Here is a 22925-nt window from a genome sequence, read left to right as displayed (position 1 = left end):
ATTGCGCAAAAAAAACCTCGAGCAATCAGACGTAAGTGGCAGACGAAGCGACCAATGAACAGTCCGCGTTTGCGATCTGAGCGAATCCGCGATCGTCCGACTGCGATTGGTCGCTTCGCGCTTGCGCGTGAAGTTTTTAAGGTCTCGTATCGCATCGCGAATCAGGATTGGATGAAAAATGTAACCAGTGATAATCGATCTCAGATTTAGTAAACTTGGTCGTGATTGGTTAAATTTCAATTCAGCCTCGTCCGTGAAACCGTGTTGCGAGCTTTAACGTCGTTTTGTCGCGGTTTTGTTTCTTCCCGTGTTTAGCAAGCTTTTACATACGGAACGAAGAATTTTTATTGTTGTCAGTTGTTATCGACGTGATAAACGATTGTCCGTAATTGTCGCGTGTTCAATCTCGAGTTTTCGAATGAAAATCTCGCGACGAAATTTTTCGCGGATGAGAAATCTCAACATCGAGACTGACTGTTTAATTTGTTCGTGCGTGATTTCGGTAATTGTGGTGTTAACTGAAATAAGTGTCCGCTAATCGTTTCGAACGAACCCGCACGTTTGCGCGGTTTTGACACGTTCCGACAGAAACTGCGGACAGTACTCAAACACATCGGCTTCCATTGTTTGCGAGAGCTGTTTTCGAACGAATGGACGCGTGATATCGCTTGATGCGTGACGTATCTTCGACACATGATCTTGTCAAGGCGCGACGTTTCGACTGCCAATTAGCAGGTATATACACAACACGGGGAAACATGGCGCGATGCGAATAAACTTGGTTTCTTTCATAACCTAGATCGTCAGTCACGTATTACCAAGCTGTTGATATTGGTTCACTTGCACCAGGTGTTTTTTTTTTTTTTTGTACCATCACAAGAGAGATTTCTGTTGAATTCAAGACTTGTGTGTTCATTAAGTATGCGTTATTTTATTTTTAACTGCAAGCGATCAAAAATTTTTTTCAAAATATTTCAATATGTCCAATGAAAAAAAAAAAAAAAAAAAAAACAAGGATTGTAATTTGTAAATTGCGCAGCTTGTATTTGGCAAAGAAATAATATTTTTGTGTTATATTTCTAGGTATATATGTATAACAAATAAATGCAGAATTAGGGGAAGTAATAATGGATTCCACAGAAAATAATCCAGGATCTTCAGAGAAAATCGATGTGACACAATCAGAAGCGAGCAACTCTGATACTAGGGATAACACCGAAAGCTGTACAGAAGTAGAAAATAAAGATAGCACAGAAAAATGTATTGCAGTAGAAACTCAAGATAATACTGAAAGTCGTACTGAAGTAGAGACTGAGAACAATACCGAAAGCTATGTCGAAAAAGAAACTAAAAATGATTCTGAGAATTGTGTTGAAAAAGAAAGTAATGATAATACTGTAAGTCTTGCGGAAGTAGAAACTAATGATAATAGCGAAAACTGTGTGGAAGAGGAGATTAAGGATAATAATAAAAATTGCATTGAAGTAGAAACTAAGGATAACACTGTAAATTGTACAGAAGAAGAAACTAAGGATAACACTGTGAGTTGTGTAGAAGAAGAAACTAAAGATAACACTGAAACATGTAGTGAAGAAAAAACTGCAGATAGCACTGAAATTTATGTTGAAAAAGAAACTGAAAGAACTGAAGACGATACCAGAAGCTGTACCAGAGAAGAAAATAAGAATGACTCTGAGAATTGTGTTGAGAAAACTTTGGAAGAAGAGAAAACGTCTGACAAAACATCACTTGGTAAACATGATGTAGAAGTAAATGATAAAACAACACCTTCTAAAATAGATTCGTCTTCATTAAACATAGAAACTGACACTGTGCACATAGAAGCTACTGTGGAAGATGTTGAGAAAGAAGTGGAAGTATCATTGTCTGAGAAAACAAGCACAATTAATGCGCAAATAAAAGAAATTAGTGAAAAGTTATCTAAAGAAGATACATCAATTAATGCTGACAAGAAAACAGAAGCAAGTGTAACGGATTTAAATGAAAAATGTGACACGAATCAGTCACAGAATCTAGAAAATGTACATAAGACTGATTTACATAATACGGAACAAAAGTCACATGAAACTGGAGATAATACAGGAGATAATACAGAACAGGATTCGTGCAAAGTTTCAGACGAACACACAGGACAGAATACAGATATTACGGACTATACGAAATCCGCTAGTGGCGAAGTTGAAAACGAAGTAGAAATATTAGCTAGTGACAAAAATAAGGAAACCAATGTTACGGATGAATCAAGTATTAACGTAGACGATATGCAAATGGAGAATCAGAAAGAGGCTGATGCCTCAAAAAAAGTGGAATCGGAATCGTCAGATAGTAATGCAGAAAATACCGATAAAGATATGGCCGAGAAGAACATTGAACCTGAAAAGACAGAATTTGTGCAGTTTTCTCAAGATAAAAATGACGATTCTCAAATTGAGAACCAGTCTATGGATGCGGAAGATCCATTCGGTGGTGACAATCTCACATCCGAAAACGTGGAGCACATGGAAGTGACCAATCTTGCTGATGATGAAATTAATTTTAAAAATTTGTACAATGATAATCTGCAGGACGCAGTAAATGCTAAAAATAACGATAGTAATAAGAAATCTAGTGACAATAGTGGTGTCAAAAAAATTATGGCCAACATTGCCGCAACGTCGAGTGAAGTACGAGATATCCTTAGAAATTCGCCAATGGAAACCGATCCGTCTGATATCAATGAGTCTGAAACAGGAGCAGAAAAAACGTCATCCACAAAATCATCCAGTGAGCAAGATGAGCAAACTAGAAAGGACAATGAAGAACCAGTCACACCAATGGAAACAGATGAGTCTGGTAACACCGATGTGTTGCCCGGACAAGACGATGAATTGTGTATTATCCCCGATAATATGAAGGTAATTATGCCAAATAAAACGGGTAACGCGACAAGTGGGAAATCGTCTGCGCTCGACAAAGACTCGGAAGAAGACAAAACAGAAAAATGTAGCGAATCTAATTCCGAGCTTAACAAAGACAATTCACAAGACGAGCCCGTTACAGAAACCGTGAGCACCAAACAAAGTTCAATCGCGATCATTAAGGAGGCGATGGCAACGGAAAAAGTGGACATAGTGACGGATGTCATTAATGTTGAAGAAGAAATGAAGTCTTTGGAAGTGGAAGAAATTTCCGCTAACGAGACGTGTAAGCAATGCGGCGAAGACAGACCGTGCAAGATTCAGGTGAAGATCGGCACGGATACGTATCGTGTGTGCTCGAAAACGTGCAGAGCATTGTTCAAGATGACAGCCAATAAGAAAGCGGCAGACGTGACGAGTAACGATCTGATGAGCACCGAAACCAGCTCTAAACGAGACAAACGATGCGCATCTTGCTTACTAATTATAGACGCGAATGACGATCGAAATCTTTCTTGGGAGACCATGGAATTTTGCAATGAGGAATGTTTGGGAAAGTTTCAAAAAAAATACGGCAGTTATTGCAAGAACTGTAACGGGACGGTTCAACCTGTAAGTTTGGGCAAATATTGCGTGAGATTTGGATGCGATGTCAGACAGTTTTGTTGCTCCACGTGTTTGGAGGAGTTTAAAAAGGGTTTGAAAGTTTGCAGTTATTGTCAGAAAGACATAAGTAGTGGAGACGGTTTTCTTGCGCCTGTCGGCGAGAAGGGACAGTTCAAAGACTTTTGCACTCAGGATTGCATGGAGAAATATTCGAAGTTGAATTCGTCGGAACCTCCGGCTCCGGAAAAGAAGCCTTGCGGTGTCTGCAAAGAGGTATATTTTCAAGATAATTTTCCGAACTCTAGTCGAGAGACTGCCTCGATGACATAATAGACGTTATTTAAATGGATTGTTTTCTTACAGGAAAAACTTGTACATTGCGAGGTTCAGATATACAACAGCACCCCGGTGGCCATATGCAGCGAACCTTGTTTCGCGGCGTTCAAGTTTGTCAAACAAGTCAAGCCTGAACAATGTTCCACTTGTAAAAAGTTCTTCGAATTACCGAACAAGCAACACTTCATCGTGTTCTACGAGAACGAGCCCCACACATTTTGTAACAAAACGTGTTTGAATATATTTATCATAACGAATAGAAAAATAGTTCCGTGCAATTGGTGTAAAGTAAAGAAGTATAACTTTGATATGATTAAAAAAGAATTGAAACTCGGACAAACTCTCATGATGTGCAGCTTGAATTGCTTGACGCTGTATCAGGTATCAATTTCGCTATTTCTAATATATTTGATAATAACTTTGTTTGAAAAGATAAAGAAACTTTTTTAAAATCAAATTGTTCTCTCCCACAGGTTTCCATGAATGCGGTGTCAGCAAAACGAATTAACTGTGATTGTTGCAAAGAATACTCGTTAGCGCACTACCATCTCACAATGTCGGACGCGACGATACGCAATTTCTGTTCGTACAATTGCGTTATGAATTTTCAAGCGCAGTACACCAAGTCTCCCATAACCATACCGTCGAGCGACGATCCCGTGCCTACGGGGATGCCTAAGAAAACTACATTGCCGCAGAGAGGTGTCAATCAGACATCCGGTGAGATGCAGAACAAAAAGACCATGCCTGTTATCTCGTCGGTGACGAGTCTAGCGGCGATTGCGAACGGACAAGCGAGTCCGACCGCGCAACAAAATAATATGGCGACGCAGATGGTTTACAATCAGCAAATTATCACTAGACCATCTAGTCCGGTGCGTGTTCACAATAAGACAACGCAGTGCAAGCCTTTGGTGCACACAAAGGGTGTCAATGTGCGTCCCCATCCCTGCACGAGGGGCACGCAGACGAACGAAAAGTTCGGACAAACGATATTCGTGCCTGTACCGGTGCCGATTTACGTGCCATATCCGATGCACATGTACAGTATGCCTTTTCCCGTCCCGATGCCTTTCCCATTACCTATTCCCGTGCCTATTTTCATACCTACTACGAAAAACAGTTATAAAGGAATCATGAAAGAGATCAAGAGGATACAGGAGAAGATACCGTCCGACCCGTATGAAGCCGAGCTTCTCATGATGGCGGAAATGGTAGCTACCGAGAAGAAGACTAACGACAGCGACTCGGATTTGGCCGATGATAGGTAAAGATATCGATGTATTTACGTTTAATCAACTTCGAAATAAACAAAAATGACAAAAACATGTTACACGGCGTTGTATATTTCGAGCAAATATATCACACAATTTTTTTTTTCTTTTTTCTTTTTTTCAGGGAAGGTGATCAGAACAATGATGATTCCGGTCCTGAAGCAGACTCCAACGCGTTTGAGGACGATGTGTTGCAAATGGCGTTAAAAATGGCTACGGAGGACTTGGAAGAACCGGCGGTCGATCTGGAAGCTGCTCTGACGCCAAGTACAATCACAGCCACGCAAGCACCGGCGCAGCCGGAAAATATAGACAATGATGGTACGAGATTGCTCGCCTCCCTCCCACATGAATTTGATGTACTTTGAACCATAAAATGCATTTTTTTTTATTTTTATTTTTTGCAGTGCAATCGGAACGATTGATAATTTCTAATAGAGGAAGAAAACGCGTGGTGCCGTACAAACCGCGCACGACGCCGAAACGGAGACGCGTTTCCGGCACGAATGAGATGCCGTTGATGCCGCCACCGAAACCGCAGTTACCGCCTCAACCGCGTATCATAGAACCGATTGAGAAGCCTGACGCTAATATGACACTAAAATACACATTCGGTGTAAATGCATGGAGACAATGGGTTTGTTATCTTGTTGTTTTACGTTGATTTTCTCGATAAGCTGAAAGAACTCAATTGTGAACAATTTTTCGAATCGCAGGTAATTGGAAAGAATGCCGAGCTGGAAAAGCAAATGACAGTAGGAAAGAAGACAAAATTGTTCAAAACGGATCTGTTGCAACTTACCGCGGACGAGTTGAATTATTCTCTATGTCTCTTTTTGAAGGAAGTGAGGAAGCCGAACGGGACGGAATACGCGCCCGACACGATATACTATCTTTGTCTAGGTAACAATAAACATTTGTGCGCAACAGAGCACAGTTGCAACCCTAACAAAGATATTTGTTTTTGTGTCGCGTATATCTTTATATTATATTTAATTTTTGTTTCATAGTGATATATTTGTGTTTTCTTTATTTCAGGAATACAACAATACCTGTTTGAAAACAACAGAATCGACAATATATTCACGGATTCGTATTACGAGAGATTCACAGACTGTCTGAACGAAATAGCCAAAAAGTTTTCCGTGATATACAACGACGCACGTAATTATTATTTTGATGATTTGTCGCGATTTTTCGTTTATTTTGGGTTCATAGAAAATCTCATGTCTCGCTCGCTTTGCAGAATATATCGTGACGAGAGTGGAGGAGGAACATTTGTGGGAATGCAAACAGTTAGGCGCTCATTCTCCGCACGTTCTGTTGAGCACGCTCATGTACTTCAACACAAAACATTTCAATCTTGTGGTAAGCCTGCAGATAAAACTCACTGATGAAGATTGTGCAAAGTGGTTTTAAGTTTATAACATTTTGTTACACAGAATATACTGTTATTGTTTTTCTCTAAATTCTAACGATCTCTTGTCTTCAGACAGTGGAGGAACATATGCAACTTTCGTTTTCCCATATCATGAAACATTGGAAACGCAATCCGGCAGCTCAACCCACAACAGTCACAGGAAAAGGTCCCGGCACAAGGAATGTTCTTTTGAGATTTTATCCGCCGCAATCAGCCCTTGGTTGGTGCCGATTTAATATTTTATAATGAGATCTACATTATCGGTTAAATTCTTTTTCACATACAAGGTAATGTTTTTTTTTTTTTTTTGTTAAAGAAGCCAACTCAAGAAAAAAGAAGGTGTACGAGCAACAAGAAAACGAAGAAAATCCCTTGAGATGTCCGGTAAAGTTGTACGAATTCTATTTATCAAAATGGTATGTGCTTAAACGTATTAGAATATTATATATATGTCTTGATTATCAATTATGTACACTTCGCATTATTCAAATGTTTCAGTCCCGAAAGCGTTAAGACGCGAAATGATGTCTTCTACCTATTGCCTGAACGCAGTTGTGTACCAGATAGTCCAGTGTGGTATTCAACGTCGCCTCTTGCAAAGGAACATCTCATCAAAACGTTGTATCGCATTAAAATGGTTAAAGAAATTAATGTAGCGTTATTAACGAGTTAATTCTATCGATTATATCGATCTCGTATTTTCAAACAACGACGGCGAAAATAACAAGGTATCTACTCTCTCTCTTTTTTTTTAATCTCAGAAAAACCTGAAATTTTAATTTAGAAACAATAAACTTGTACATAATTGTTATTAAAATTAGACAAGTTCTCTGTAAGAATTGTCCTTTTGTGGATTTTGCGTTATTGTTAGAATAGCCGAGTAATTCATGCCCAATTTTTTCACCTCTGATAAGTTTTCGATAATTTTATCTAAAAGATAAAATACCTTTTTTTGCATATTTTTATCCAGAGGATAGCTATTGATGAAGAAGTATGAAGAACTCGGGCCTTACTGATTGGATAAATGATAGTTAATCGTTGTTATAAAATTAGCTTACACGTTGTTTGATATTTTCTCGTAATATCTCCTCTTTCAGTATTTAAAACTCATTAAAAAATAGTTTCGAATTCTCTCTGTTACAATTAAATAGTAAGAAAAAATGTAACGCAATAAAAGAATTTCATTATATAACAGAATAATCTTCTAGTTTATAATATCTTAATTTGTCCCCAATTTTAATAAAAAAATGCATGATTCGGAAAGTTAACAGAGTATCTTCTTCAAAGATTGAGTAGACACCTTGAGTAGAGACAGCGAAAAAAATAGACATTTTTTTAAACACTTGACATGTCGGCCGGAAATTTGAATCTAATTCTGTTTGTTAAACTGACTGATACGGATTATATAGATATATATACATATACAGATATATGTATATATATATATATACATACACACACGTTTTATACTGCTTAAATCTGACATTATTGTGTGAAGAAAGTTGTATCCGCGAGAGATTTTATTAAGTTTACTGAAACATATAGATGCATGGATGGCGATTCATGTTTTTACGAATGTAAGTATGTGCGTGAATTATTTAAAAACAAACACGTGGACATCAATTATTACAGTGCGATAATCAAACATGAGATACTTGCCAGTGGAATGTAAACAAAATCGTAGAATTAGAATTTTCGAGTTTCTATTGTATATTTTTCACTTCCCAATAAAATGAAAATTTTATTGATCATAAAAAATTTACGAAGTTCGATTATCTTATTGTACACTTGACACGTAATGAGACTTACTTTGGACTTACAAAGCCCGAGGAAGTCGTCGGCAATGTTTTTACGCTACGCGACGATGATTTTTTTTTAAGCAAGCCGGACTTGCTTCCATAACAAAATTAAATTAAATTAGTGTATTAAGGGAAACATCTTTGTAGTATAGATACGTGTAACATATCGGTTTCTTAGAGTATAAGTACATAAGGTAATTTGATAAAAAAGTTTTTACATTGCTCTGCTTGATAGAAGCGAAATATACAAATTTTTTTCTCAAACGTTTTAAACTTCAATACGTGTATGACATTTTATACTAATCGTCATATATTTTCAGGGAACGAATTACAGGTACTTATCATATATACACATTACTGACAAGTACACATATATGCACGCGTATAGAATTGTACAAATAAAACGAAAAATTAGATTTGCTTACTTTTTTCTTTATATCATCAAAAATCTAAAAGATGCATAATCGTTCGCGATAGTTTTACCCAGTTTTCTTTGGACGTACAAAAGTGCGTTTATGTCTCTGCTTGTATTGAGAAATCTCCAATTTGCGTAATTTCTCATATACTTCGCTGAATATTTCATCCTGTTCTTCTAGAGGAATAGTTTCTCTATAAAAAGATATTAATTTAATCAGTTGTGAGATTTACACAAGGACTGTATGAAATATTATATACACTTAGATACTTTCAATATTTCCTCTTACCTATATGTTTTCATCAGATCGTATTTTTCCCAAGGTTTTTCATTAGCCTTGGCTTTCCTAGCGCGGTTCTTTGTGAGCGTGTATGTGTTTGCTATACCTTTCAGTTCTTGAATTTCCCATTTTTCCGTCCACAGTCGTCGATCATATAGCTCTATTACAGTTTTATTTACAGGCACCGGTGTGCCTTCTGGCAAATATTCTGGTTCCATGTCAAATGGAAAGGTACTGTGTTCCAGTGGCGCATCTCGCAGATATCTTAGATGTGGGTCCATTCTTTTCTCGAGTCTAGATAGTTTGTGAGCAATAATATATAAATATCAATAAAAAAAAAAAAAAGATTTTCTTGAAAAGTAATTTAAACAAGGACAATAACAAATCTGTGCATTCACCTGAGGCACTCTATTTTATGTAGCACAGGATCGTACACATTGAAGGACACTTCAACACCTTGATTGTCAACTACATTTCTCAGTATAAACATAGATCTCAATCCAGTTCCAACTCTCTGAATGCATATACCGACGAATCTGTTGACTTTTCCAGGAGCATGGGGTTCGGAATAAGTTGCAGCTAGTATGGAACCGATGTAAAATTCGGGTATTACTATGTGCGCTCGCCTCGCTAACATGTCCATGCGCTCCAACTTCTCTCTAAGTGGATTTCGATACTTCGTATCCGGTTCCGGCAAAAATTCTGGATATATAAATCGATATCTGTCGGAAAATGATGTGTTTCGCTTGATATTTTCTTTTGGCGCTTCAACGTGTGATTCCACCGACAGCTCCGAGGTGGCCGTCGAACTATTTTTCCTGGTTGCATTGTCTGCGCAACAAATGATTTTTATCAGTTTTCACATATTTGTAATAATTTTAATAAACAAACAATCATTAAAAAGTAAATTCATATAAAGTAATATATTTATATATAAAAACACAATTCTGTCTATCATAATTAAATCGTAATTATCACTGGAGAACTCACGTAGTATTCTTGCTGCTTGCAATTTGCCGTAACCTGTACCTGTACGAGAGAAAATTCTCGAAATCACAACCATGTTTGGTTAATTTTCTATCAATCTGTGCGTATTTCTGATGTTCATTTAAATTACACAGTTTTTTCACCAAATTATTTCACACAAATCAACAACGATAACATCTGACCGGTGCGGAAGCTTTTTCCACAGTCCGGCGAATTAGCTGCCGCCTGCCATACAAGTTGTTCGGCCTGTTCTACAATACGGTCGTAAGTTGTAAGTCGTAAGAAATTGATCAATCACAGACAAATCACAGAAGAATAATCGATTGTGATTGGTCAATTTTTTACGACTTACGACTGTATCGTAGAACAGACCTACGCAAAACTGTCCGAGACGATTCGATTGGTTGACGCGCAAGTACGCCGCATAGAAAAACAGCCTCATCTAATCCGATTGGCTGCTCTCGAACCAATAAAAAATCAGCGTGAGAACGAACAATGAGATTTTTTTGATGAATCGCACGAGACGCGGTTAACTTCGCGTCGAGCGGTTTCCCCTAATGACGAGATTCGAGAACTCGATCGAGAGTTGGACGTCGCGAACATAGCGACGCGTCGCATACTCGACGAACTTCAGACGATCGAATGCGCTGTCGCGTCCTTTGACACGCTTAACCGCGTACCAGAAAACGATTTCGCCACTGTTTCTCTACTGACATTTTGATCGTTCTGATCATGCCAAGTGTTTACAGAAAGTCACGTAAATTACGTCGCAGACGATGCATACGGGCTAAGTGAATCGGGAGTTGCGAAAATTTCGTGCTTTGTTCACCCGGAACTGTGTGCTCGCGAAGCGGACGAATTGGCACGGTGGGCCGTTATCGGATATATTTGCTTTATTGATATTTTGACAGACCCGCGGTGCCTATGCATATTTCCAGGTAATCGCTCGATCGCGGCAACATCGTTTCTTCCCCCGTTCCGCCGTTCACGGAATTCGGGAATCTCTATTCAAACTTCGTTACCGAGAGAATTTTGTTTACGTCGTGGCTTGTATACGTGCTCGGCGAACGCACATAACCTCCAACTAATGGACTCTTCGCGTTTGTTTCTTCATTAATTTGAATATCCATTAACGCGGGTTGATTATCATCTTGATTAATTAAACATTCTGCTCGAATAATGCACTCGCGTGTTCGCGAAATGAAACGGAGTTCTCTAGTAATCTTTTGTTGAAAAATATGTCAGCAAATTTTAACAATAATTTTATAAAGATTCGCAATACTTGTGTTATTTTTTTCCGAGTCATTGTTAATTATTGTTACATTTAATGGCTTTTATTTGAGGACGCAAGATTTTTTATAAATATTATTTTACGTCAACGTGTGTGTACGTATGTGTTAAAAAAGTTTTGTGATGTGTTTTAGAACACGTTAGAACTGCAGTGCTTGTTACATTCAATTAATTCGGCAAGTAATCATCATGTCAGAAATAATATATCCTGCGGGCTGCAGGTCAGTGACAGAAGACTTAGGTCCTGACGAATTAATCAGGAGACTTAAGGTACAGCAAAGTTCAAGTTTTAGTGTTGTAAATAATAAATATCATACGGTATATTTTATGATATTGAAATATGTATGCGTATCTAGACATTAGCGCACACATTACAAGCTATGGGACAGGATGAAGGAATGTACCAGCAGTATATTCCACTTGCATTACATTTGGCTGAGGAACATTTCCTGATGCATCAGAGTAAAGATGTACAGCTTCTGATTGCCTGTTGTATTGCTGATGTTCTGAGAGTCTATGCTCCAGAAGCTCCCTATAAAGATGCTGACCAGGTAAAAATTTAAATTATACAAGTGAAACTATACGCTAACCATTTTATAGACTAATAAAAATTTATAAAAATTATAAAAAAGTTGTTTAATGTGACTTGGACTATGTACAGTTTAACATTGCTGTTTTTTACTATGATTTCTTAGGTCAAAACAATCTTCCTGTTTCTCATTAAACAACTGGCGGGCTTAAAAGATCCCAAAGATCCTGCTTTCAAGAGATACTTTTATTTACTTGAAAATTTAGCTTATGTTAAATCATTTAACATGTGCTTTGAGTTGGAGGATTGCCAGGAGATTTTCTGTGCACTGTTTTCCCTTATGTTCAGAATAGTGAAGTGAGTACGACAGTTGGAAAGTAATTGTCCAAAGTTCTCTGCGATATAGAATAATCATTTGCAATCTGTTTCTAGTGACGAACATTCCGGCAAAGTTAAGAGTTTTATGCTGGATGTTCTGTGCCCATTGATTACCGAATCGGACATTGTGAGTAACGAACTGTTGGATATTATACTTATGAATATCGTAGAACCGAACAAAACGCAGAAAAAGAACGCATATTTACTCGCCAAAGAGCTGGTAATTAAATGCAGCGATACACTAGAACCATACATTCAAGCGGTGAGTAGGTGACAATTTTAACATTGTTTTCTTCAAAATGACCATTTTAATGTTTTCTATGTATGTTAAACTTTTGACACCCTCTTTCACACAGTTTTTTAATCACGTCTTAATACTGGGCAAAGAAGAGAAGAGTTTGCAAATTTGCAAGAAAGTTTACGACTTGATTTACGAACTGAATCACATATGTCCGAGTGTCCTGCTCTCCGTCCTTCCGCAATTGGAATGCAAGCTAAAATCCTCAATCGAGAACGAGCGATTGGGCGCTGTAGCGCTGTTGGCGAGAATGTTCTCCGAAAAAGGCTCGCAACTGGCCGTACAGCACACGCAGCTCTGGAGAGCGTTTCTGGGACGATTCAACGACATAAGCGTGTCAATTCGTACCAAGTGTGTGCAGTATTCGATGCACTTCTTGCTGAACCATCCTGAACTGAGAAAGGACATTACAGACACTTTGAAGTTACGACAACACGACGCCGATGAAAGCGTTCGCTACGAGGTGGTTATGGCGATAGTAACAACCGCCAGACGAGACTTCGAAGTTGTGTCGGACAGTGAAGATTTGCTCGAATTCGTTAAGGAAAGAACATTGGATAAAAAGGTAAGATATTTTTGGCTAAAAATTTAAAATAGTATACAATGTATATACTTATGCATACGACTTGTTAAATGATTGTAGTTTAAAATACGCAAAGAGGCGATGTCAGGTTTAGCTATGATATACAAGAAACATCTGAATGACGCGGACGTGCCGCAAGCGACGAAGAAAGCGGTCATTTGGATAAAGGATAAAATATTGCACGGTTATTACATGGCAGGCATGGAAGACAGGTTATTGGTGGAGAGATTGTTGAATACGTGCCTAGTACCTTATCAGCTACCTGCTGAAGAGCGAATGAAGAAGTTGTATCATCTCTTGGGTACGATCGATGATCACGCTTCCAAGGCTTTTGTAGAACTTCAGAAACATCAACTCGCGTACGTTATCGCATCACTTGCTTTAATAAATTATTTTGTGTGTGTGTTTTTGTTTCAATAAAAATCGAATGTGTGCATATTCAGTGTGCGAAGAGCGGTGGTCGAATGGATTGAAATCGTGAAGAAACAGGAAGCGAAGAACGAACTGATGACGAAAGTTCATCAGATATCGCGCTTTCTGCCGGAACCTATGAAGGTGCAGGAATTTCTTCAAAGATTCAGCACTCACATGAAAAAAGATGCTAGATTGCTGCAGGAAATGGAGACAATCGTGCAGCCGAACGTATCCTGCAAGGAATGCGCTGACACGATAACTAAGGTTCTCAAAAAATTAGGTCAGCCTGTTATGACCAACCTGTATTACAACACAATCAAGATGCTGCTCGAAAGAGTAAGCTCCGTTATGATCGACGAAGAGGCGATTAGAGTAAGTGTTCTGAAAAACGTTTCATATACGCGTATATGAAAAAAAAAAACATAGCGTTTAATATCTGTGTATGCACAAATTAGGTTTTAATTGGATACGTCTTGGACTGTCTGAAAGGAGGTAATGTAATAGAAGAGGTAGGCCTTAATCCGAACAATGCCGGAGAAAAGGGATTAAGATTATTAGTAGTAAGTTATCTTTTCGCATGTGATTAAAATTAAACTCGTCGATAAGATTATTTTGTAATCGAAATTACAATGTTTTTAATATATTTCAGATGCTATCGTTTGTATTCGGTCCACACTTCCTACACAACGACATTCTGATGCAACTGGTTAATCTCCTCGAGATAGAAGACGAAATGGTGGCGCCGCTGGTTCTCTCCATTTTCACTTTCTTGGGAAAATACAAACCTTTGTGTGAAGTAGCACCGGACATTATGAACCTCATAGTGCCGATATGCAAGAATTTCTCCGAGACAGGAACGCCAAAGCAGGCGAAACAAGCTGTTAGATGTCTGTTCGTCAATATGACCAACATTCACGACACCATCTTCCCCGAGATCATCGAGAGAATTAAAAACACGCTAACACCGACGTCGCCATATTATCGAACAGCCATAGTCACATTAGGTCACATAGCGTATAATTTGCCAGATAAATATCAAGTACAAATAAAAAATATGGTGTCCAGAAAAGTAAGTGCGCGCAAAATATAATCTTAACGGTGTAACTCACGCGACTATTGATACACAATTTTGATGTTCGCTCTTGCAGATAGTTAAGGAATTACTAGTGAAGGAAAGCAGCGAGCCAACCAATGAGACCATCGAAGGAGATTGGTGCAGAGAAGATCAATTACCTGAGGAGACGCGATGCAGATTGGAAGGCCTGAAGTGTATGGCGCGTTGGCTGTTGGGATTGAAGACCGACGTACTGTCCGCGCAGAAAACATTCAGAATGTTGAACGCCTTTATGATGAATAAAGGAGATTTGCTATCGCAAGGACGTTTGAGCAAGGCCGAGATGAGCTGGTTACGATTACAGGCGGGCTGCTCGATGCTCAAGATATGCGAGCAGAAGGGTGTCGGCGATCAATACACCGCTGAACAGTTTTATAATCTTTCGCAGCTCATGGTTGTACGTAAATGAATGTGTTTTTTTTTCTTTCTTTTTGAATCAGTTTTCAGCGGTAATTGATGATTTTATTTCAATAAATCGCGTTCTTTCGATGTTCAGGATGAAGTTCCACAAGTCAGAGAGGCTTTCGGTAGTAAATTGCATAAAGGTCTCGGAAGAGGGATACCAAACAAATGCCTGCCGTTAGATTTCATGGGATATTACGCCCTGGCCGGCAAAGAACAAGACAAAAAGTTGAAGTGCATGCTAAAGACTTATATGCAGACAGATATAAATAAGAGGAGGGATTATGTGAGGACACTTTCACTGGGTACTGTTGAGCGGGCAATAGGTAAGAGAGATTAAACAGTAAGAAATAACGAAAATATCGTTTAACTTTTTATCGTTTCGTCGAATTTACGAAAAATGATCACTTGATAACTTTGCAGGTCAATTGCCGCATATTTTACCGGATTACATGTTGGTTTTCGCCGTACCTATTCTCGCACATGATCCCGAATTCACGAGTCACTTGATGGTGAGCCAGTTAAAAGTGATTCAGCAGTGTCTTTGGTTCATATTGGAACCCTTGATCACGAAGAATGAACATTACTGTTACGGATTTTACAAGAATCTTGTGGAGCACATGAAAAGTCACAAAGACGCGTTGAAGCCTGACGACAACAACATGAATTATGTAATTATCGTGATTCAACTCTATTCTCAAACGATCTGCACAATACAGTAAATTAATCGTCACTTGTTTTTTATTTTGTTACATATTACATACACAGAAACTCTGGGCTGTTTGTGACTTGGCAATGAATGTGATATACACAAAAACCACGAACTTCGACATGAAAGAGTTCCCGAGTGAGGCGCGAATCCCCACGATGTACTTCAAACGGTCGGACGACATGATAGCCAACACCAAGAATTATTTGCCCCCGGAAATGCAGATAAACATGACGAGTACAAAGGTGAAGGGAGCATTCCACAACACGCTCAACGAGAGACCGCAACGTAGAACCAAGGGCAAACAAAAGGAAGTGGGCATCGGACCTAACGAAACAGATGCAAGGGTAAGCCAAGTTTGGCTACAATAGAATTTATCTGCCGGCATATACTCGATTTAATGCGAATATAGAAGAGAAACTGCATTATCTTGTGGATTATATTGTTAGAAAATTTAAAAAATAAAGTCGCTATCGTGACAAATATCGCATATTTAATTCTTTGAGTATGTATAATTTCAAGCTGCAAGTTGCGGAAGTGGAATGTATCGATGCACAGGTAATTTTTTCTAAATCTTGCAATGTGTTAGAAGAACATAATATGTATTTTGTTCGTAACTTTGTTTTAAATTGATTATTTTAAGACTCAAATAAAAAAATCTAATTCTCTAATTCTTATTAAAGCATAGATGTGTGTTGTGTGTTGATAAATAAATTTATTTCCAGCCTGCCGAAGCATCAGAGACTAGAATTCATCTACCTGGCTTAGAAGAAGAAGTAAGTTTACTTCGGTAACACTAAATAATGTATTAAAAGCACAGTCAATCTGATTGCATATATTTTTTTATATTTTTTTTAGATTGAGGAACCACCAGCGAAGAGGGCATTAAAGGAATCGGATAAAGTAAATAAATAATTTTAGTGATCACACAACACAGACTATACATAAGAGACACTGGAAAGGGAAAAGACTAAAAACATGATAATAAAAAAAGATTTAAGAATCTAAAAGAAGAAATACTTCACAAATTAGAAAACAGAATATTTTGATTATGTATAACAAGTAAACCTAAGTCGTGTATTTCTAGAGTGTAAGATGTTAAGATTATACGACAGATTGGCGTAAGCTTGTAAACGGGGAGCGCTCTCTGAACTTGGAATTTGTGAACGAAACGGATATAACGGATATAAAAAATGTAATAGAACGAAAAGTTTTATTATATCTTTCATAAATAATTTGGTATTGATATTTAATTTTTTGTGTTACTATTTTTTTATAGATTAACATGACGTATTATATAATTTTTACTACGTTAAAACATTCTTCAGGCGATCCAGTCTCTTTATTCTATAACTTTCATGCCAACAATTTTGTTACAAATTACACAATAAGGGTGCTTTTGTTTCAGAGAGTAAAAATTTTTTTTCTTAATTGTTTAACGAAATAAATTTTTGGGGATTTTGTAGTTTTTTTTCTTCTTTTTAATTATTGTATTCAATTTTGCACTTTTATGAAATTAAAGCATTTTTTACGTCTCTTTCTTTCTCTCTCCCTCTGTCTCTCTGTTTCACGAATATAAATGCAACGTTGTTTTGCTGAAAAAAATAGCATTTTTTTAGTTTTTATTTTTTTAAATTTTTTTTTAACAACAATATTATCAGTATAATTTAAGAAGTGAACTGGTGATTGAGAAGTGAGTAAAATTAAATCCATTTTCTGCAAGAGAAAACTTGTATTCAGATATATTAAAACTATCGTCACTTTGTAAGCAGTAAAGAAGACTACTATAGTTTTGTTGCGTAAACGATATATATTAGATAAGGAATTTGTGTGTCTATTGGCTTTGTGATTTAAAGTTGTTGGTTTTAAAGGATGCGATGATGATTATTATTGTCAACACATTTTTTCAGTCGCGATTATTATATATATTATATATTATATATATATATATATATATATATATATATGTATATATATGTATATATATATATACATATATATTAACGAGCATCTATGTGAAATCGATGAGAAACCGAACACATACTGCGAATACTTTGCGAAAAACCTTCAACTTTTGTATTTATAAATAAACCTAAAATTATACACACAAATTACACGTCGGTTGCAAAATGTTATTGCGTATATATAACACCTTTTTACATTGATATATATAAATTCTTTTTTTTTAAATGTGTGTAAAAAAATTGATATAGTAAAATAGAGAGATAAAGAAAACGAGAAAATTTTTTGATACAAATTTGAATAAAATTTTAAATGTGTAAAGTGGGCCTATAGGTTTTAAAGAATGTTTAAAAGTTCTAAACAGTAGGATTATATTTAAAAAAAAAAAAAAAAAAAAAAAAAACTGGGAAAAACATTCGACTATACCTATAAATTTTAAAACCAAATGAAAATCACTTGAATGAATTCACTTTTGAGCAAATGGTGACGGATGATTGAGGTCGCATGTATAAATATATTAGAATTAACACCATATGCTATATTACCTCCCTCCGTATAGAAATTACAGTACAATGCACTAATACTTTGTAAGTTTTCAAGAATGTTTACAAATATGTGATTAAATATGTTTTTCTCCTCTCTTTCTCTCTCTTTCTTACTAATTTTTCTCTTTTATGCGTTTTATATTAGATTTGTCTGAGGACACATCTTGTACAATTCATTAACAAATATTTCTATATTGCTATATATATACATATATATATATATACATACATACATACATACATACATACATACATATATATATGTATATATATATATACATATGATATACATATATGATCTTGTGTGCGCGAACGTGATCGGCAACAACGCTATCGAAATATCTTTGTAATATGATTATTATTTTTGCATGGTACTGCAATTTTTCAAACGGTAAATAAATAATAATAAAAGTAACACAGAGATATGCACATAATCTAATTAAGCAAATAAGTGATTAGTAACTATTCACTCATCTGTCAATCTATGAAACACATTGCATATTGTATATACATATAATGGTTCTATGTAATAAAAAACAAGTCAAGTAACACATACGTTTAATTATACAAAATTGTCAGATATATTACAAAGTCAACGTCTTTTGGCGAATTTTGTTTGTTTTTTCTTTTTGTCTGTTCTCGCTGCGAATTTATTTTTTTGTTTCGTTTTCAGCGTAGCTTGTTTCTTCTTTACGTTCGCCCTAAAATACACGAACAAACGATTAATATGTTAGTACATTACGGATTTCATATTTTTGAAAGTTTTTTTTGACATATGTGTAACGAGCAGATATCCAACAAAGAAATATATATGTATATATACGTACTCATATCGCATTCTTTTAACAGCTTTTTTGCTCGTATCTGTTAAATCGTCCGTGAATACTGATCGTCGCTTCAATTTTCGCTTCACTGAAATCATTACGCGCGACTCGTTAGACTGACAATTATCTTTCACAAATTATTATAACACAAAACGCGCGTTCTATACCTTTTTTATTATCGTCACTATCGTAATTGTTCGCAACTGTACGAATCTTTTTCGGTTTATTAAGTCTTTTGGCTACTCGCGCTTGATAGGCGAGTGTCTTCTCTAACTCTCTATTAGCTCTGTCCTCCGCCGTGTTTTGCTTAGGCTCATTTTTCTGCGCTTTCTTTTTGTCTTGTACAAAGTTGATCGGTTCCTTTTCAACATTTTTGCTTTTTTTTTGTTTCTTAGTCAATCGAAGATTATCTGAAAAGGATACAAAAAGATTATAGTTTCATTACCTGCGTGTTACTGCCGTTTCAATATAAATTATTATTAAATGCATTACTCTTTTCTTTGATTCTCTCCTTCTTAGTTTGAAACCAGCTTCTTCGATCCTTGTTGTCGTCATCCTGAAGCAACTTCTCAGCGCGATTAGCTTGATTCTCTAATTTAGCTAATTCTCTTTCACTCTTCTCCTCTTGCAGAATCTTTTCCACAGATGGTTCCAGGGATTCCAGTTTCTTGTTATACTTTTCTATTATGTCAGGCGGTATTATTCTATTCTTGATTGAATTCTTCGACTGTTTAATAATCTTTTTCACCAAAACACGTTCCTCTTCACCGGCTAACGACACAGAAACACCTCCTCGCCCCGCTCTCGCAGTTCTTCCGACTCTAAGGTTACAAAGCAAATAACTTTGGTAAGTTCTCTATGTATTAAGATCTTTAAAGTCAGGACGAGCTTATTTTATTACCTGTGTATATAATGTTGAAGAGTAGCGGGCATTACAAAATTAATCACAGTCTTTACACCGCTTATATCCAGACCTCTTGCAGCAACGTCGGTCGCTAATAAAATGTCAATTTCCTCGTCTTGGAATCTCCGTAGGTTCTCCAGTCGTTGCGGCTGCGTAAGATCACCGTGAAGTTCTCCAACCTTTTCAAATATAGCAAAATAATACAAAATTATATAAAACATTTCGACTATCTGGCTGTAAATGTTGATTTACATGTTTACGTACTTTCACGCCTAAGAGGCCCAGTAAAATATGCAATCTGTGAGCTTGTTTTTTTGTCTGAACAAAAACTATAGCATGATCGTGGAAAGTTCGAGAAACCAACGCCGCTAGAATGGCTTCACGATCTCCTTCTCTTTTCTTGCGTATGCTAAAGACATAATTCAGTGAACAACGAAGTCAAATGTAAATACTAATAATTGCAATTGATTTAATTACCGAATAAATTCTTGACGTAAGTTGAAAGCTACATCCTGATTGCTATCCACGAATATTTTAATCGGTTTGTCGAGCGACATTGCGGCTAACTCTTTGACCTCTTCGGTCATAGTGGCGGAAAAGAGAATAGTCTGTCTAGTTCTTGAACATTGCTTCACAATGTATTGCATCTGTTCGGCAAAATATTCGTCTAGCATTCTTAAAGAAAAATTGGTTTTTTGGCGAGATATTATATTATAAAAATGTGTTTTATATTAATAATTTTACCTGTCAGCTTCATCTAGAATCAGTATTTCAATCCTGTCCAATGAGAAGGTAGGTGCATTTTTTAAGTGGTCAATTAATCTACCGGGTGTCGCTATTACAATATCTGGCCGTTTTCTTAACATACCTTCCTGATCAAAAATGAATGTTAAAACAATGTAACATTTTATCCGCAATCATGTTAATCTCATAACTTGTAACATAAAACATCTCTTACTTGCACTTTGACATCCAATCCACCAACAGACAAACCGACTTCTACTGACGTAAACTGAGCTAATTGTTTTGTCACTTGATAAACTTGCACTCCCAGCTCTCTGGTAGGCACCAGTACAAGAACGCGCGTGACAGCAGGACCTACGGGCTTGAACAGCAATCTCTCTAAAGTGGGAAGCATGTAAGCAGCTGTCTTACCAGTTCCAGTTGCCGCACAGCCACAGATGTCACGACCCATTAAAGCTACAGGAATAGTCGCAGCTTGTATGGGAGTTGGATCCACAAAATTCATTTTATTTATAGCCTACAAATTGATTTCATTATGTATTTTATACATTTTTATTTCTTAGGCAGTTTACTTGTAATGTAATCATTTGTTTATTAATTACATTGCACATACCATTAACAAAGGTCTAGATAAGTGCATTTGTAGAAATGTAGCATGATGATCTACATCCTGAATCTCCTCAAAATCAATTATTTGATCTTCCTTGGCAGGCTCTTTCCTTTTCCCTTTTCTTTCCTTAGTTTTAATAACATCTGCAATTAATCAAATTATATATATATATACAAAATTGTTTAAACCCTTAAGTATGTACCTTTTTTAAGTTCATCATCAGATAGAGAAATAGTATCATCATCAGGTTCAGATTCCAGTTCATGTTCAGATTCAGGATCAATCTTAACAGGATCGTCTTCTGTTCCTTCCTAGTAATAGTAATAATAAAAAGTTTTATTTTTGTAATTAAATATTATTTATTTTTAAAGTTTGTGATTAAGCATATAGTATGACACACCTCTTTATTATGTTCATTTCTAACTTTCTTTATTATATCATCTAACTTTGTGTTTGCTTTTCTTTTGACATATTTACTCAGATCACTCCAAGGATCCTGATTGTATTCAGCCTCGCTGGTTACAAACTCAAAGTTACTATCAAACTCCTTACACTTTTTTCGTTGTTTTTGTGACTGAAACTAAGATGAATAATTGTATACACACAAAATTATTTTAGCATTTGTATACATAAAATTATTTTAGCTTACATTGTCTTCCTCGTCTGAAGTTTCCGAATAATTCGGTACCTCTTGATCACTTTCGATAGTTCTTATTAAATCATAATCAGTAGTCATTTTGTTGACTTAAAAAAATATGTACCAAAAATATATATACCATAAACAAAAGATTTATTTACAATCCCTTAAATTCCTCTTTTTTTCGTACTTTTCAGTACTCTTTGGCGGAGTATTCAACACGTGGGCTATCCGCGAGACAAGCGATATGTCAATTGCCATACACATGTAAATCATAAACTTAAAGCTCGTATCATACGATGGATAAAAATTTGATTAAAATTCGATCAAATCAGGGCTGTGTTCAGTTAAGCAAGATGGAACGAACTAATGCAAGAAATGAAGGAAATACAGGAATTGGAACTAATGAAACTAATAGGTTTGTTTTACTTGCATACACGAAAAGTGTAAAGTGTACGCCTTACACTTTTAATACACTACACTTTTTGGAAGTGGGGGAAACATCATGTAAAGTGTATGCTTTTCAAGAAAAACGCCAGAGTGTAACAAAAGTGTACTACAATGACACAGTGAAAATACTACGCAAACAAAATAATTTTTAATAATTTAACATATAATTTAATACTATATTTAAAGAATTTATAATTTTTATCATATTGAAAGAATGATATTGTAATGAATTTAACATATTTTAACATATATCTTATTATATATATGTAAAATTTGATACAATAACCTATTACTTCACTTGATGAACATCTCATCACATCCAACTGAGTTCTAAAATGACATTCAAAACATAAACAAACTAAAGCTGAAACGTTACACTAGCTTTACACCACTTCTCAAGGGCTGTGTTCAGTTAAGCAAGATGGAACGAACTAATGCAGGAAATGCAGGAAATACAGGAATTGGAACTAATGAAACTAATGAAACTAATGAAAGAA

The 22925-nt window shown here is 36.3% G+C and overlaps 4 protein-coding genes across 7 annotated transcripts; 2 read left to right on the top strand and 2 right to left on the bottom strand.

The window, feature by feature from the left end:
* The first annotated feature begins 272 nt into the window (after positions 1 to 272).
* Positions 273 to 8549, top strand: LOC109855634 (zinc finger MYM-type protein 3-like). 3 transcript variants are annotated; one of them, XM_020430097.1, is made up of 12 exons: positions 273 to 735; positions 1084 to 3797; positions 3888 to 4241; positions 4334 to 5127; positions 5259 to 5455; positions 5542 to 5771; positions 5851 to 6037; positions 6173 to 6298; positions 6381 to 6502; positions 6627 to 6774; positions 6871 to 6970; positions 7053 to 8549. In XM_020430097.1, exons 2-12 carry the CDS (start codon positions 1128 to 1130, stop codon positions 7225 to 7227), a joined length of 5103 nt encoding a protein of 1700 aa, XP_020285686.1. In that variant the 5' UTR covers positions 273 to 735; positions 1084 to 1127; the 3' UTR covers positions 7228 to 8549. The 3 variants fall into 3 exon arrangements, with proteins under 3 accessions (XP_020285686.1, XP_020285685.1, XP_020285684.1); XM_020430096.1 differs by lacking the exon at positions 273 to 735 and adding an exon at positions 763 to 849 and having other exon boundaries at positions 7053 to 7227; XM_020430095.1 differs by lacking the exon at positions 273 to 735 and adding an exon at positions 846 to 919 and having other exon boundaries at positions 7053 to 7227.
* A 91-nt stretch (positions 8550 to 8640) lies between these two features.
* LOC109855635 (39S ribosomal protein L19, mitochondrial) lies at positions 8641 to 10272 on the bottom strand. Its single transcript, XM_020430098.1, has 4 exons — positions 10039 to 10272; positions 9447 to 9879; positions 9058 to 9342; positions 8641 to 8962 (listed from the first exon to the last, which is right to left on the bottom strand). The coding sequence occupies exons 1-4, from the start codon at positions 10109 to 10111 to the stop codon at positions 8833 to 8835; spliced, it is 921 nt and encodes a 306-aa protein (XP_020285687.1). The 5' UTR covers positions 10112 to 10272; the 3' UTR covers positions 8641 to 8832.
* A 382-nt stretch (positions 10273 to 10654) lies between these two features.
* Positions 10655 to 17625, top strand: LOC109855645 (sister chromatid cohesion protein PDS5 homolog B). 2 transcript variants are annotated; one of them, XM_020430111.1, is made up of 17 exons: positions 10655 to 10973; positions 11460 to 11595; positions 11682 to 11876; positions 12021 to 12211; positions 12287 to 12494; positions 12589 to 13095; positions 13174 to 13472; positions 13557 to 13899; positions 13983 to 14087; positions 14177 to 14596; positions 14676 to 15038; positions 15138 to 15369; positions 15467 to 15714; positions 15812 to 16099; positions 16275 to 16310; positions 16478 to 16528; positions 16611 to 17625. In XM_020430111.1, the coding sequence occupies exons 2-17, from the start codon at positions 11515 to 11517 to the stop codon at positions 16665 to 16667; spliced, it is 3624 nt and encodes a 1207-aa protein (XP_020285700.1). In that variant the 5' UTR covers positions 10655 to 10973; positions 11460 to 11514; the 3' UTR covers positions 16668 to 17625. The 2 variants fall into 2 exon arrangements, with proteins under 2 accessions (XP_020285700.1, XP_020285701.1); XM_020430112.1 differs by lacking the exon at positions 16275 to 16310.
* Positions 17626 to 18800: 1175 nt separating this feature from the next.
* Positions 18801 to 22352, bottom strand: LOC109855636 (probable ATP-dependent RNA helicase DDX27). The gene is made up of 13 exons (XM_020430099.1): positions 21991 to 22352; positions 21742 to 21921; positions 21544 to 21652; positions 21345 to 21484; positions 20946 to 21248; positions 20732 to 20859; positions 20465 to 20662; positions 20252 to 20396; positions 19985 to 20166; positions 19576 to 19904; positions 19251 to 19493; positions 19087 to 19171; positions 18801 to 18960 (listed from the first exon to the last, which is right to left on the bottom strand). The coding sequence occupies exons 1-13, from the start codon at positions 22075 to 22077 to the stop codon at positions 18852 to 18854; spliced, it is 2238 nt and encodes a 745-aa protein (XP_020285688.1). The 5' UTR covers positions 22078 to 22352; the 3' UTR covers positions 18801 to 18851.
* Between the last annotated feature and the right edge of the window lie 573 nt (positions 22353 to 22925).

Source organism: Pseudomyrmex gracilis, unplaced genomic scaffold, assembly GCF_002006095.1.
Source record: "Pseudomyrmex gracilis isolate BER0280 unplaced genomic scaffold, ASM200609v1 scaffold_94, whole genome shotgun sequence".
NCBI classification, from domain to species: Eukaryota; Metazoa; Arthropoda; class Insecta; order Hymenoptera; family Formicidae; genus Pseudomyrmex; species Pseudomyrmex gracilis.
The sequence above is the reverse complement of the archived record's forward strand: the minus strand, read 5'-3'. Positions and strand labels throughout refer to the sequence as shown.

What these genes read in the sequence shown, in the direction of transcription:
- LOC109855645 (XM_020430111.1), top strand. Translation starts at nt 11,515, where the DNA reads ATGTCAGAAATAATATATCCTGCGGGCTGCAGGTCAGTGACAGAAGAC. An exon ending in TCGACGAAGAGGCGATTAGA is followed by an intron (nt 13,900 to 13,982) that starts GTAAGTGTTCTG and finishes TGCACAAATTAG; the next exon opens with GTTTTAATTGGATACGTCTT. An exon ending in TACTGTTGAGCGGGCAATAG is followed by an intron (nt 15,370 to 15,466) that starts GTAAGAGAGATT and finishes ATAACTTTGCAG; the next exon opens with GTCAATTGCCGCATATTTTA.
- LOC109855635 (XM_020430098.1), bottom strand. Translation starts at nt 10,111, where the DNA reads ATGGTTGTGATTTCGAGAATTTTCTCTCGTACAGGTACAGGTTACGGC. An exon ending in GCAAGCAGCAAGAATACTAC is followed by an intron (nt 9,880 to 10,038) that starts GTGAGTTCTCCA and finishes TTTGTTGCGCAG; the next exon opens with ACAATGCAACCAGGAAAAAT. An exon ending in GATCTGATGAAAACATATAG is followed by an intron (nt 8,963 to 9,057) that starts GTAAGAGGAAAT and finishes ATCTTTTTATAG; the next exon opens with AGAAACTATTCCTCTAGAAG.
- LOC109855634 (XM_020430097.1), top strand. Translation starts at nt 1,128, where the DNA reads ATGGATTCCACAGAAAATAATCCAGGATCTTCAGAGAAAATCGATGTG. An exon ending in GATATACTATCTTTGTCTAG is followed by an intron (nt 6,038 to 6,172) that starts GTAACAATAAAC and finishes TCTTTATTTCAG; the next exon opens with GAATACAACAATACCTGTTT. An exon ending in CGTGATATACAACGACGCAC is followed by an intron (nt 6,299 to 6,380) that starts GTAATTATTATT and finishes CTCGCTTTGCAG; the next exon opens with AATATATCGTGACGAGAGTG.
- LOC109855636 (XM_020430099.1), bottom strand. Translation starts at nt 22,077, where the DNA reads ATGACTACTGATTATGATTTAATAAGAACTATCGAAAGTGATCAAGAG. An exon ending in TGGGCCTCTTAGGCGTGAAA is followed by an intron (nt 20,167 to 20,251) that starts GTACGTAAACAT and finishes ATATTTGAAAAG; the next exon opens with GTTGGAGAACTTCACGGTGA. An exon ending in CTTCAACATTATATACACAG is followed by an intron (nt 19,905 to 19,984) that starts GTAATAAAATAA and finishes TTGTAACCTTAG; the next exon opens with AGTCGGAAGAACTGCGAGAG.